This window comes from Eucalyptus grandis, chromosome 3 (assembly GCF_016545825.1).
Source record: "Eucalyptus grandis isolate ANBG69807.140 chromosome 3, ASM1654582v1, whole genome shotgun sequence".
NCBI lineage: Eukaryota > Viridiplantae > Streptophyta > Magnoliopsida > Myrtales > Myrtaceae > Eucalyptus > Eucalyptus grandis.
Window position 1 is genome coordinate 54198436 of NC_052614.1, and position 15204 is coordinate 54213639.

Below are 15204 nucleotides of genomic sequence, written 5' to 3' on the forward strand. Positions count from 1 at the left end.
ATGATCTCCTCGCATGAACATAATATTGCAGAAGAATTAAGAAAGACTCCACTTTATCGTGACTTACTTGGTGCCGAAGACCTAAATCACATGGAGGATCGAGTATGTAGCACAAAGCGCCTTCACTAAGGCTGAAGCGGATCATCTCTGTGACGACCTTAAACCCAACTCTCTAAACCACACTGACTCTCTCTCTCTCTCTCTCTCTCTCTCTCTCTCTCTCTCTCTCTCTCTCTCTCTCTCTCTCTCGTACTGCAGGACAAGAAAGAAAGAGGAGAAGAAACCCATAATGAACCAGAGAAAGGAGCTCAAAACATATTTTAAAAGAAGAAGAAGAAGAAGAAATAGAAAGTCATGGGGTCAACAAGACGCAGTGGATCTCTCTCAGGCAATACGATTAAAAGGAAAATATAAGCATACAAGATTATAGTTGCATGACAATTCTTGTTATTACTAATGCAGATATTCACCATCTGACGCCGAGTTCCACTCTTGGACTATAGCCTCAGATTTGTTCATGAGGGCGAGGGTGAAATCAGCATGGATGGCTTGCCTATGATTCAAGTATATAAGAAATAGTTCCAAACCTGCAAAAAACTCCATTTAACGCTGAGAGTCTTGAGGAGGTGACGAGCAACTGCAGATTTCATCTCTTCTAGTCAACGAACACCAAACCGGCATCGCCCCCATCCAAAGAAAAATCGGACATGATTTCAAGGTTGGAATACATTAACCAAATCGTCTGCCAGCACCGGAACCCAACAGTACGTACATCGTAATATTGTACTCGATCTGCTGTAACATAACAGAAGGAAAGAACTAATCGACAGTAACTAAAAAATTGAGACACTGTTTCATTTGGATAGTTTCCTGCTTTTAAGAGGAGCCAAGTGGACCCTAAGAGGTCAGTCTATAGTGGTGAGGGACGAGAGAATGGAACGCCAGATTTAGGAAGGGCCCGATTCGACCGCGCTTCAGATTTTTCAATCAAGAGACCTCTTAGCTAATTATACTCTTCACTAGTCCTTTGTATGTAAAATTTTTCTGGATCACATTGTACTGCATTCATGTTTTATAGAGGAGTTTAATCATGTTTTGTTTTTCGAGCGCGTTTAGATTTCGTGCTTAAGATATCCATGAGTTAAATTTCTTGTTGTTTATACTTTTCACGAGGGGACCTGTCTTCGGGCTCAATAATGAGGCTTTGCTTAACCTTGCTTAATTTATTCTGAGTTCTCTAATTTTTCGCAAATTATTTACAATTTCTTGAGTGTTAATTTATTACTTACATACTATGTAGCACCGACACGGACACGCAACACGTGACATGACACGACACAACACGCCGACACATCATTTTTTAAAAATAGAGAATTTCGACACGTTCCGACACGTTATATATTAAATATGTTTTTATATATAAATACATAAATAAATAATAAATAATAGCCTAGAATTAATTTACACGAAAAATATTAAATAATATCATTCATTATTTTAATTTGTTACATTAATACATAAAAATTAGAGGAAAAAAACATTGTTTAAAGAAAAATGCTGAAATGATATTTTTAAATTTATTTATTTATCATATATAGCATTTTTTTTATTACTTCTTTCATAGTAAAAGACTTTTAAAAAAACTAAAACAATTATAAAAAAAACAAAACTGAAAAAAAAAAAAAATTGACCCCATGCGTGTATATTTATAGCAATTTTATTACTTCTTTTGTGTATATTTATGTTTTGACCTCTCGAGTATTAGAAATTTTTAAAATTAACCATGTGCGTGTCGGAATCGCGTGTCGGAATTCTGGACTCACGTGTCGGAGCGTGTCAGAGAGAGTTGACCACGTGTTGGATTTTTCGACACTCGTTGACCGCGTGTCGGATCGTGTTGGGATGTGTTGGAGCGTATCGGACACGTGTCGGAGTGTCAGATATGACCCGAAGGCTTCCGGAGAGTGTCTGTGCTACATAGCTTACATACCCGCATAATAACCATCACATGTTAGTGATTTAGAATTAAATTTAATAAAGATTATTTGCAAAACATATTTTAAATAAAGAAAAAATATACTGAAATAACCTCAGATTAATTAATAATAATCAAGTTCCCGTATCTATAAATCTCTGGTTCACAAAAATAACAAATACTCCTATAATTTACATGGGTGTCTAATCAACCCATAACCAATTGTGGCAACTCCAAAATAAATTTGAATTTCGTATTTAAATGATTTGGTTAAAATCTCAAGTTGTGATTTATAAGGGCTTGGGAGAGTTCGCTCTAGGTGATAGCACCATCTCTTTGATAAGTAACCATTCGTGCCTACATAGTAATCCATAACTTTCCCTTGGTGGTTCACCTCAGGGAAGGTGGCGATGTAACACAACAAAATGCAGTTGCCAAGAGAAAGAACCTGCATCTAGCAAAGACATGTAGGAATGTGCCTTATGCTAACAAAGTTCTACCATGGTTTTGGGTCAAGCGTATGAAGGTGCACACTTAGTTAATAGACTACCCCAAGCCAAAGCTTGGTTTTATGACACAATATGAGAATATGAGGAAAAGTGCCAAAAAAGTCTTAAATCTTTTGTTTTTGTGCTGATTTAGTCCTAAACCTTTTTTTGGTACCGATTTAGTCCTAAATCTTTTTATGTTGTGTCAATTCAATCATTTCCGGCCAATTTTGCTAACTAGACACCGGCCAGCTGACATGACCTAATTGACGCTGACTTTGACAAATTTTAATAATATTTTAATATTTTTGAATTTTTTTTCTTTTTTTCTTCTCCCTTCTTCCTCCAACTGGTCACTGGACCTCAGCGACTGGCCAAAGGTGATGGCCGGCGAGGTCAAGGTTGACTTCGCCGGCCACCTCGCCAGTGGCCACGAGGGCGGCCTCGCACTAGGCAGCGAGGGTCAAGCCTTGCTTGCCCGGTGCAAGGCCACCCTCGAGGCCTAGGTGGCGAGGCTTGCCCTTGCCAAATTTGGCGAGGCTCGACCTCACCCATGGCCGGCGAGGGTGAGCCCCGCCAACTCGGCGAGGAATTAAGTTGTGTCAGCATTACCCATGAAAACTTTCCTAAAAGATAGGTAACTGTGTGTTATGGGATGAATCGCAAACCATGTGGCACTTGGACTTCAAATCATTTTGGTTGGCTTAATTAAGTCTCACTCTCACTTTCTAGGAAGGGTATCCTTAAAAGAGAAAGTAGAGAGAGAATGTTGTTTAAATGAAAGTGGATGGTACAAGTGAGGAGAAGGGATACCATATTTATACAAGAAACACTTATGATAGAGGATGTGTCTAATCGATCCGATGATAGAGATGTAGATGATCTAATGGTGGTGGATATCGATTCTCATCACATTAATCCAATGGTGGAAGTTGAATCTATTCAACAATTAAAGGCATCAATCATTGTCAAACAAATTTGATGGTAGAGATCAAATGCCCTTATCAATCTAACATTTCTAAGAAACCCCTTTGGACCAGTAATGTGGCAATCCTTTGAATTGATGCCACGGTTAGCTTTTGTCCGTGACATGTGGGTGTGTTTGCCTAGCGCAAGTCCATGTCCTCTAGTGGAATGGTATTGCACCATTCAAGATTGACTCTTCAATAAATGCGTATAGAGTCCATTCAATAATCTCTCTCCCTCTCTCTCTCTCTCTCTCTCCCCCTTACCCCCTCTTCTCCCCATCCCTCAACTCGTTTTGCTCTCTGTTTGTTCTACCATGGCTTCAATAAACTTTATAGCTAGTCCAAACGATGTTTCACACCCTATAAAAGCATCTTCCAAAAGCTTTGATCATTTGGAAAATGGGTTTTCTCTTGGAAATAAGAATCTGGGAGGAATGTGAGAGGCAATCTTCGAGAAACGATTGGGAACATTACGAGTCAGGTCCCACCGGTTTCTCAACCGTTGAATGGAAGAAGCCGTGAGTGATCGGAATCACGTCGCCGGGGCAAGCGTCCGGCAAAACCGGCGGGAGGGCGAGTTGGTCGTCGAAGGAGAGATACCTCTCTGGCTGGTGGGTTTGTGGGTGATTTTTTTATAATCTCTCATCCACGTTTTCGCATGCATGAGATAAAATTCATATGCTTTTGCGTCCCCCAATTAAATTTCCTGTCCATTCTGCTTGTTATCGTCTTACCATATGGGAGAAAAGGGTAAAAAGGAAATTATTTTGTTTGTTTTGAAGACTAGCTGAATAATAAGAGCAGCTTTATTCAATTTTCATTTGCTTCCAGAAAAGAAACAAGAAGGAAGAACAACAAGAACATGTTAAAATATTCAAATAATAAATTATGCATTCATCTAAAAATAAAATTTTTAGAATAATTAATAGCGATTCCATAAAATCTCAAATGGTAAAACTACGAGAAGTCGCGAGTTCAAATCTTTCAAACCGTTATTAGTCTCCCAATTTTTATATTTCCATGCTTTAAACTAAGGCCAAAGTCCACCCCTGAAAACCACACTGGTAACTAGATTCATTCCTTAAGATATTTTCCAAACACTAGAATAATTTAAATTGGGGGCCACTAATCTACAATCTACAATTGACTCTGATACCAAACCACTACCAACTATTCTAAAACCTTAACTTATTAAAAAAAAGTAATTTAATAAATAAATACTCTATCACTCACACTAGTCTATTTTTTTGCCTAATACTATGTGACATCCTAAGTTAATCACTCAATGTATTATTCGCTTTGCCCATCCTATACCAAGTCTCATGAATTATCCCTTTGGTGTACAGGCTGTCACTTTCCTAAAGGTCACCCATTTTGGAAATGCTTTACCCTGAGCATGCTTAACTTTGGAATTTCAAAGCAAAATTTGTTGTTACATCAAAAGGTGCCTCCATGAATTCACTCCAATTTTCACGTGCGTGCGCACATATCCCAAACACATTTTCCCCCTATTATGTGTGCAATTCAATTCATCCTATCACATTGCCCATCACAGAAATTTGCTAAGAATCACTCCTTATTTGAACCCTCTGACCCTGATGACCACTCTCCGCCCTCATCAGATAGGGTCATTACAGATCCACCAGTTTCATTTATAGCGTGCTAATTTTGGAATTTACTTCAACATTTGAATGATTTTCCTTTGACTTAATTGAAGAGGTTTCACCTGGAAAACAGTATATGGGGAGAAATTTTTTCATTTTCGCAAAGAAGTCGCGAACTCACATGGCACATAAGAAAAGGAAAGAAGAAGAAGTCACGAACTGTAAATTATTGGGATTTATCTTGACTACCTCTGGATACCTTCCAGACAAAATCTTCAAAGAGTGTGATTTGTAATGTACCAATAGATGAAGATTACACGCGGTCTTATATCTTTAAAAATTCTTCTTTCAGCTATTCCACCGTATTAAATAATTAGAAATACAACGTTTAAAGGTTTTTTATATACAGAAAGGAGTACAATATCATTGTTGACAATATAGTCTCGTGCATACTTATTATAAATGACAAATGCATTGGAATCAGGTCCGGCGTTTTCTATTGGTTTGAGAGTCTTAATCAGTAGGTTTAATCACATGTAGAACGGAATTTATCTAAGAAATGGTCCCGGTATGACGCATGTCGGAGACTACAACTTCCACCACCTCTTTGATGGCTACGCCATGGTGGCGAAGCTGCAGTTTGAGAAGGGAAGATTAACCGCTGGCCACTGCCAGATCGAATCCGAAGCAGACAAGGCCGCCATGAAGGATAGTAAGCTGATCTACCCAGAATCCTCCGAGGCCCCTAAGGCAGACAATTTCCTATTCTACATTGGCGAACTTACTAGCTTGATCTCTTGGGCGTCTGACTGATAATGCCAATATAGGAGTCATCAAGCTCGGAGATGGACGAGTGATTTGCCTCGCCGACATGCGAAAGGGGACGATAAGGATCGACCTGAGCACGCTCGAGACCTTAGGGAGGCTCGAGTACGCCGACTCCGTAGGGGGTCCGTTACAATCTCGCTCATCCAATCGTGACTGAGACCGAATTTCTGACGGCGTTACCCGACCTGATCGACCCGGGTAGTTGGTGGTGAGAACGGAGCGGGGATCGACCAAGCGGAAGGTGGTCGAGAGGGTGGAGTGTTGGGTCCCCCTCGTTCGTCGTTACTGAGCACTACGTCGTGCCAGAGATGCCCTTGAGGTACGGTGTGAAAAGCATTCTTAAGGCCAAGCCCAATCCATTGTACAGGTTCGTGTGGCACAAAAATCCACAGGGTTCGCGCATGTTATGTGTAAAGCCAGTGGCAAAATCGTAAGCTCTCTTTATCTCTCAAAATTCATTTCGTGTAGCACAATCTTAAAGAGTGCCGTGGAGGCGCTAGTTTAGGAACATTGTTGTGCTTTTGAAAAAACTGAATTTCTATTAGAAATATGTAAACTTTTTTTATCGGTCATACTCTACTCTTACTTTAATACTCATTCTAGACTTTTTGTCGTTATCCCTTAAAAGACGTGAGAATCAAAACTTACACCTAAAGCTAAATCGTCCCATCCCAATCTCTCGAAAATGCAGAATTCAAACTTTCCATTACCTCATTCTCATGTGGGAAGGGTGGGTAGTGAGGCAAATCCCAGTGATTTATACAATTTTTATTGAAAGCGTGTTCTTTTCCAATTATCATCGACAAGCATTTTCACTAATTTTAACAGTCCAAACATGCTCTTCTTGTATATAAATAAGAATCCGTTTGTTTCACAAAAAATGACTAATTTAAAAAATATTTTTAAAAAAAAATAATTACTTACATCACTTACAAAAATGAATGAATAATTTTTTTCACTATCTATGAAAATGTTTAAACATAAGTCATTGTTGCTAATAATAACATTTTTCATTAACAAGTTATTTCAACCGAATCAAATAATCATTTTTAGAAAGATATTTTTTTAATTAATTATTTTCCGTGAAATAAACGGACTCAATGTAACAAGAATTTCTGTTCCGTTACTTCCGTAGCATGAAAAAGGTGACGAGCGTGGAGGTTCCTCTGTTCGTGGCAGTTCACTTGATCAGTGCATATGAAGAGACGGACGAAGACGAGCGAGCCAAGACGTACTTCCCCAAATTAGGCATCTTTTTTCGTATACGGCTTTGGAATACGCGCACTCGTGAAATTGAGGTATCTTTATATTGTTCGATTTATTGAAATATACAAAGAATGGAAACATTGGATACATAGAAGAAAAATCGAAACTGTGAGCAAATGTAAGAAAGAGCATAAAATCATGGAAAAATGACACAGATGATTTATGAACTTTGATATAATACGTAATGTGTTCCCTAAATTTTGAATTCATTCAATGTGGCCAATGACTTTAGCTCAACATGTGGCGGTTCTTGAACTTTTCAATGTAGTCTTTGAATTGTATAAAAATATTTAATATAGAGATCATTGTGAATAAATCAAAAGTTCAAGAACTACATTGCATAAATTAAAAGTTCAAGGATCATACATTAGGCCAAGTTTAGGAATGATTTGTGTCATTATCCCTAGAATCATAGCTCACAAACAGAAAAAAAAAAAATTAAATAGAAATTGCACCATCACCTTCAAAATCATTCTGTAGCAGAATCCAAGTGTTCTTTTTCAAACTAATGGCCAATTTCCAAAACCCCGCTTGATTAAGAAAGGAAGAGGGGTGCACTAATGGCCACTTTGCAGAATCAATATATTTACTTTCCTTTTCAAGTAAGCCTTGATATGGCGGCGATGGTGATGATGATGATGATGATGGTCGATTTGGGCAGGATTGGGAGGCTCGCCATACCATCAGATGGGAATCCACATTCCACATGGGAAGTCGAAGACAGCATTGGACCTAAGTGAACATGGGAGAGGCATCGACTTCAGCAAAATCAGCCCAGCCTTCCCGGGCAAAAGATACAGATTTGTCTATGCTTGTGGGGCCCAATGCCCTTGCAATTTCCCCAGCGCCCCCATCAAGGTTTATATTCATCTCCCTAAAATTCATGCTTTTGTAGCATAAATTAGGATGTGGTAAGAGTGCTAGGGAGATACAGTTGTTGCTTTAATTTACTTGCAAGTAGAAAGTTGATTTGGAGTGATTTTCTTGATGAGACGTTGATGAAGTGAGAGGTTTCCGCTGGTCGATCTAGTGGAGAACAAGCGAAGAATTGGCACGAAGATGGCGCAGTGCCCTTGGAGCCATTCTTCAGTGCTAGGCCAGGGGCGACTGAGGAAGATGATGGTAAGAAATTAGAAAATCCAAATGCAACACATGCTCGTTCTGCCTTCTGCGAGGACAAAACATTCAACACGTCTTTCCATCTTCTGAAGTGAGAGATGGCATGAACATCTCTCGGTCGAAATATCTCGCTAACCAATGTACAATATTCCATCACCCCACAATTGTGGAAAATGATTTTTCTTGAATAATTGCCTTTCTAGGGCCACACTGTAGTTGACTCCTATTTTGCAAACTTTGGCGATAAAAAGAATTTCTCAATTCTCTTTTGCTAAGAACGGTGTGCTGGGATTGCGTTTGCAGGTGTGGTGATCTCAATTATTAGTGAAAAAAAAATGAAGGTGGGTATGCGTTGCTGCTTGATGGCTCCACTTTTAGGGAGATTGCCAAGGGAGCAAAGTTCCCCTGTAGCCTTCCTTATGGCTTCCATGGTTGCTGGGTCCCAAAGAAGTAAAGATCTCCATGAGGGCGTTGGCTGAGAAGCGAAGATCATGGATGAAGCGGGAGTGATCGGTGTTCTATGCACGTAAAGCTTGAGATCTATGGAAATGATTCTTGCTGATGTTGATGCAGATTTGAGCTGTGTTCATACAAATCTTTGAATCCCTTGACTCATATTCTTGTTCTAAAAGTATCAATTCTCGTGAAAGAAGAAGGAAAGATGACAAACATTTAAAGATCGCTTTCCGAGATCTTCTTCAACCCATGGCCATGGAGAGCCAACTCCTAGCATCTGTCTCCAGCAAATTTCACCTGCAAGATCTCCCTCGCATGAACATAATATTGCAGAAGAATTAGGAAAGACTCGACTATACTGTAACTTACTTGGTGCCGAAGATCTGAATCACATGGAGGATCGAGCATGAGGCATGAAGCGTGCTAAGGCAGAAATGGAGCATCTCCATGTGACCTTAAACCAACCAAATTTACTCTCAAAATTCCGCTGAGACAAGAAAGAAAGAGGAGAAAAACCCTGAATAAACCCAAAGAAAGAAGCCCAAAACATTATAAAAGAAGAAACAGTCATGGTGCCAACAAGACGCAATGGATCTCTCTCAGGCAAAACGATTAAATGAAAAAAAGCAACGTACAAGATTATAGTTGCGAGATGATTGTGGTTATTATTTTTGCTGATACCACACTGTAGAACAGTAACGACTTTGCCTTGACATGGAGCAGTTTGAGCTCACCTTCAAGTGGGCCAGCTTATGCCGAGTTCCGCTCTTGAACTTTTAGCCTCAGTTTCCCTCACCAGAGCAAGCGTGAAACCAGCATTGATGGCTCGAGTATTTTACTGGGTATATGAGAAATAGTTTTGCACCTGCAAAATCCTCCATTTGATGCTGAAAATCCCGAGGAGGTACAGAAAAAATGCAGATTTCATCTCTTCCAGTCCATGAACAACGAATTGGCGTCATCTCATTCAAGGAAAATTCAGACATGAGTTTGTTGTTGTTGGAGTCTATTAACCGTCTACCTGCACTGGAAACCCAACAGTATGCACAGGTTGATATTCTAGTAAAAAATGGTGCAATACAATGAAAGGAAAAAAGTAATTGATCGTAACTTTGAAAAAAACAAGGCACTGTCTCAACTGGAAAAGTTTCCTGCTTTTAAGAGGAGACAAATTGACTCTAAGAGGTTGGTCAAGTCAGCAGCGGGGGAAAGGTGAGGGGGGGATGGGGCGCTAGATTTAGGAAGTGCCTAATTCAACCGTGCCTCAGATTTTTCAATCCAGAGACCTCTAAGCTAATTATCCCCTTCACTGATCCTTAAGCAAAACAAAATGCTTGAGGCTACCAACACCAACTTGTGCCATATTCACCAGTATGTCAATGCTTGACCTGGCAGTCCAAATTAAATTGATGAAGGCAGATAATTCAAAGTCGCAACAGCTCAGGGTCCAGGTGACAATCCAATTAAAGTACAATAATCAAAGCAAGGAGTCACCAAAGGCAGAGGAAACTGAAAAGAACTGGAAAAACAAAATAATGCTAACTCACCCATACCATTATTTACAGTCAGTCTTCTCTCCTCCGGCTGCTTCGATTGAATTGTCCAGTGATTCTCTCCTTCAGCTCCAACTTCTATTTCCTTTAAAAGAATGCAATAAATTGCATCTTCAAAGCCAAAGTATCAGATTAATAGGAAAAGCTCATATCTATGAGAGATTACTAGAATAGCAGGAAGAATTGTACATCAGCCTGCAGTACAATATGAAAAGCTACTATAAAATCAAGCCAGCACCTTCAAGTGCATGCTTGAAATAATATTACAGGACCAGCTTGAATATTGGTCAAATTCTGCCATCTTCAGACTCCAACTTCAGATTGGAGGAGGTGCCACAACATCTTCAGCACTATTATATAAATTGAAGCAACTGTAATCGGCTTGATCATGGTTACTGTTAACAATGTGAATGAAACTTGGACAACAGACCGAGATTGCCATTCTTGGTTTTCATCCAACCTTTCAATGATTAACAAATCATTTCTCAACCCTAATGCTTACTGATCCATAATCATAACCATCTTATTGAATATGAAAACTTTTGGTGCTAGCGTCATTCTAGTTATATTCAACAGAAGAAGAAAAAGGAAAAAGAGAGAAGATTCTTCTGACTGGCATCCATGTCAAAGTACATCATAATTTGATTATACCTGGGGCAATTTTGAGATGCTCTAGAAAAACTAAAGGCGATACAGAGCACGTAAAAGGAAATTTATGAATCACGATAGTTCTCGTACCAATATCACACAGCAGAGGCAAGAAAACTTATTTCCATCGGAAAAATGTATAGAGTCAATTGCTTGTGCTTTGGTTCATAGAAAATGATGCACGTACACATGTCAGTGACAAATCGCAAGGCTCTCATACATTGCCGACATAAACTCTCTTTACCAATAAGAAAGATTTGAGCTCTTTCCTAATTTGAATTTAGGAAGTGTTCTGAGGAACTACTTCATTTAATTGCCAACCCAGAAAGAGGTGAAACAAGAACTGATCAAATGAGGATAAGAAAGAACCAATTTACAACAGCTTTACAGGACAAAAGAGCCAACGTGTAATAACATATAAGGACATCCATGGAGATCAAAAAACTGTTTGAAGCGGTAGACAAACAGAAATTCTACATTTACCAATTTGCTTTCTAGGACTTCATTGTTCAAAGGATATAGATGCATGATAACGTCCGTGAACAACGAAGACTCAGGAATTTCTCTGACACAATCGCCAGTATCATTATGTCATTGTTTCTACCATTGAATCAGAGATGAAATGAATCAGTATGATGTAACATGCTTGATCTGGTTGATAGAAATGACTAAATGCTTAAGTAAAGAAATGTCACAAGTTCCCTGAAAACTCAAGGAAGAACTTCCTCAAATTTAATATACACTCTTTGAAAGAAACTCTTAAACTGGCTAAGATCATACTACAAAAACAGTCTTAAAAATTCCCACCTCATGCCTAGAGAAAAACTGTGAAATTCGGTGAAAAATAAAAAGGAGTTGGCATATGTTCAAACTCCTCATGTAACTGAAAAGACAAACAGCTAATCTTTTTTTTTAGCAATTCAACCATGTAATGCTCAACGAAAACTTTTATCAACAAAGTTGTCAACTCTGCAAAGTCTTGGAGCATTTCATTATACCGCAGAAAACAATTCATACATCCCAAGCACACAAAAAGACAGGGGGCACTAACATAGGAAAGATTTAGTATCACTTTATGCAGGTATATTGCAGACAAGGAGGAAAAGTCTGGCATATGGTACAGTTGCTTGCTCAGATACTTCAAAAAAGAAATCAGCATCGATATGGACTAGCAAATAAGCAAGTCAACTATGCTAACCTACGGAATCATGATCCATCATTTCCAATCAACACTACATAGTCTACAGATGTTCTCTCGCATTGCTTCTGGCATCCACATTATCAACCCTTTTGGAAGCACCATATTTTGCAGAGATTGGCATCCAAGCACCATCTGCTCTAGGTCATGCACATTAACACTGTAACAATTAGCCAAAACTAGAGTATCCAAACAAGAATGATTCTCAAAAGCGCGAATTCCAGCTCCACTAATCAGCTCACAGCCAGTTAAATCAATGGACGCCAAATTTTCACATTTCTCAGCAACCGCAAAGAGAGTGGTGTCAGATAGATTTATCAGCCACGCCAAATTTAGCTTCCTCAAGGATTTAATAGCAGCAATTGCAATTCCTCCATTATCAGTGACCCTCGGCCCGCAGTCTGCGAATATTCAACTCCTCCAAACAGCAGAACCGTTGCAACACCGAAGCCCCACTGTCCGTAATCTGGTCACATTCCGCAAGAACCAACTTCTTCAGAGTCCTTGCCAAAGACCCGCTCGCCAAATAAGCCAACCCGGCATCCGAAATCTTCGAGCAACCTTCCAAATTCAAGGTGCGAACACAATTCGCTCGCCCGATCGCCTCTAGAGACTGATCAGTAATCAAACTGCACCAACCCAAATCCAAGGTCCTCAAATTCTTGGCACGCTCAACCAGTGACACAACCCCCACGTCCTCAACATTCTTCCTCCTCCTCAACAGAACCTCCGACAACCTCGGGCACCCGCCCGCCAGCGCACACAGCCCATCGCTCCCCAAATCGTCGGCGTCCGAGCGCTCGCCGGAATCCCAGGACGCGTCGCGCGGCTGCTTGCGGCTGAGGTTCAAAGATTCGATCTTCAGGCACGTCCTCGCCACGAAATCGGCCTCGGCGTCCGTGAGCACCTTGGAGCACTCGAACTTCGCCAAGTTTGGGAACCTGGGCAGGAAGCAACGCAGCAGATCGGGCTCAAGAACCCTAATCCCCTCCCGGCTCAGGCCCTCCACCCGCAGCCACTGCCTGCAGACTTCGGAGAACGACTTCCGGTCTGGGCTGGCGACCCTTTGGAGGATCAGGCTCAACTCGTCGAAACCCAGCACGGACATCCTCGGAGGGTTTCTCCTCTCCGCACTGTACCAGCTCTTTCTTGGATTCTTGATGGCAGCAAGGGTGAGCAGGAGCTCGGTTCTTATACCAGAAGAAGGAAGGTGGGGTTACCTCTTGCTTTCCCGTTCGTAGTAATTTGAAAAGTTACCAAAAACATTTATTGGATTTTTCTTTTCTGATTTAGCCGTACGTGATTAGAAAGATGAACCCCCGACGTCATTTCTCGGATTATTCTTTCCGATTCAGCGTACCTGGTTAAAGTGTTTACCGCAATGGGTAGATCGTCATCGTCATCGTCATCGTCGAGAGGAAAAAAAAAGTGAAATCGGTCGCGTCTTGGATGAAAAAGGATTTGGTCATTTTTGGCGCGTGCGGGAAGTTGCTCTGCCTTTTGGCGCCACCGCCCACGAGCCCTTTTCCGGACCGCCTCCCTTCGTGCATGCTCCATTCGGGAAAGTGGGCTTGCTTTCATATCGCCCGGATGAAATTTGGTCCCCCTGCTGGTGTGAAACTCTGCGTCGGCGGCTGAGTGTTTTCATATGGATGTAGCTCGCGCAGCCCCGGTGGGGCTCATCTTCGGATTCCTAGTGGCCTTACGAAGATAAGCAGCAATGTGTTTCACTTCCTCTGCGAACTGTGGGTGCCATGTGCCCAAGAGCACCGGCAGCTTCAGGGCCGGGACCTTTCTATTAGCCGTGGCTAAACTTTGCTCTTTGTTTCTGTCTCTCTGTCCCTTCTGTTTTACTTGGCTTGCTTTTCTGACCGGTGAGCGGTTTGAAAAAAGTAATCTGGCAACATGGTAATTGCCACACATTGATACTAATTCGACCTGTTCCGTTGGATTGAGCGAATAACATACTATGAATCTGGGCACTCTACTTACAAAAGGCAGATTCTCATATGATTCTTTCTTGTATTGGATTTTGAGGCACTCGAAGTATAGTTATACTTTACCATATGGCTACGTGGACAAGAAAGAGACACGTATGTAGACAATCTCAATTGCAATGTGAGCAAACCTAAAGGAATCCATATTTGATGATTCAACTCAACTACAAGTTATTCGTTTCTAATTGAGCCTCATGTATCGCCAACTCACATAATACAACGGTTACGTATCAAGGAATCAAATGCAAAGTACATGGATTAGGATATGTTGACAGTACTTGTTGCGAAACTATAAAGTTGATGGATGACTCAACTCTATGTTTTGGTCCCTAGATGTGCACATTTCCTACCGGTAAATTGTAGAAGTGAATGGTGAAAGTTAGAAGGAGGGGGAATGGAAGAAAAGGCCATGGAGAATTAAGTAGGAGTAATCAATTTCAAGGTGGATAGGTCTAAACCTAGAATTTGGAACTTACTTTGTTATAACCGATTCCTAATTTTTGGACCGCGGAACCTACCCTATTTTCTTGGAACCTATTATGGAACCTACTCTGTCAGTTCAGTTCCAAAGTCTATCCAAGAATCTTTTTTTTTTGCACTTTCTCCTTAGAAATTCAATTATGTATAATCTCTCTCAGTTTGTTCTCATTCAACTCTTTGCATCACTCTCTCCAATCTCCACTTGAACACCCTATCTCTCTCACATCGACGGGCTACTCTCCTACTGCCACAAGATATGCTTTGTGTTCCCTTGTTCTCTATTGGTAACTCAAGTGTCGTCGTCCTTCACCCTCTCCACTGCTTTACTCTTTCGGTGACCATTCATGTCCCCTCTTACCATTGCTCACTTCCATTTAGTCGTTTCCCTTAGCTAGGGACAATTCGTCTCTCTCAGCTCCTATTTGGCAATTTTCTCGATTATTGATTAACAAGATGGTTGAGATCTCTGTGCTTTCATTTATGCTTAAGGCTATGGGCGATGTACCATCTCTCTGACTTGCCACCACCAGCATCTCCTCTACAATCCCCATATCCATTGCCACTAAATTCTCTCTCTTGTTAGGTCGATACTAATAGTAATACTCACCTTATTTTCGATGGAGA

At 40.6% G+C, this 15204-nt stretch overlaps 1 protein-coding gene and 1 pseudogene across 1 annotated transcript; one reads left to right on the plus strand and one right to left on the minus strand.

Moving 5' to 3' along the window:
• The first annotated feature begins 3937 nt into the window (after positions 1–3937).
• LOC104439927 lies at positions 3938–8702 on the plus strand (annotated as a pseudogene).
• Positions 8703–12121: 3419 nt separating this feature from the next.
• On the minus strand, positions 12122–13211 carry LOC104439928 (F-box/LRR-repeat protein 4). Its single transcript, XM_039309791.1, has 2 exons — positions 12578–13211; positions 12122–12504 (listed from the first exon to the last, which is right to left on the minus strand). Exons 1-2 carry the CDS (start codon positions 13209–13211, stop codon positions 12122–12124), a joined length of 1017 nt encoding a protein of 338 aa, XP_039165725.1.
• Positions 13212–15204: the final 1993 nt, after the last annotated feature.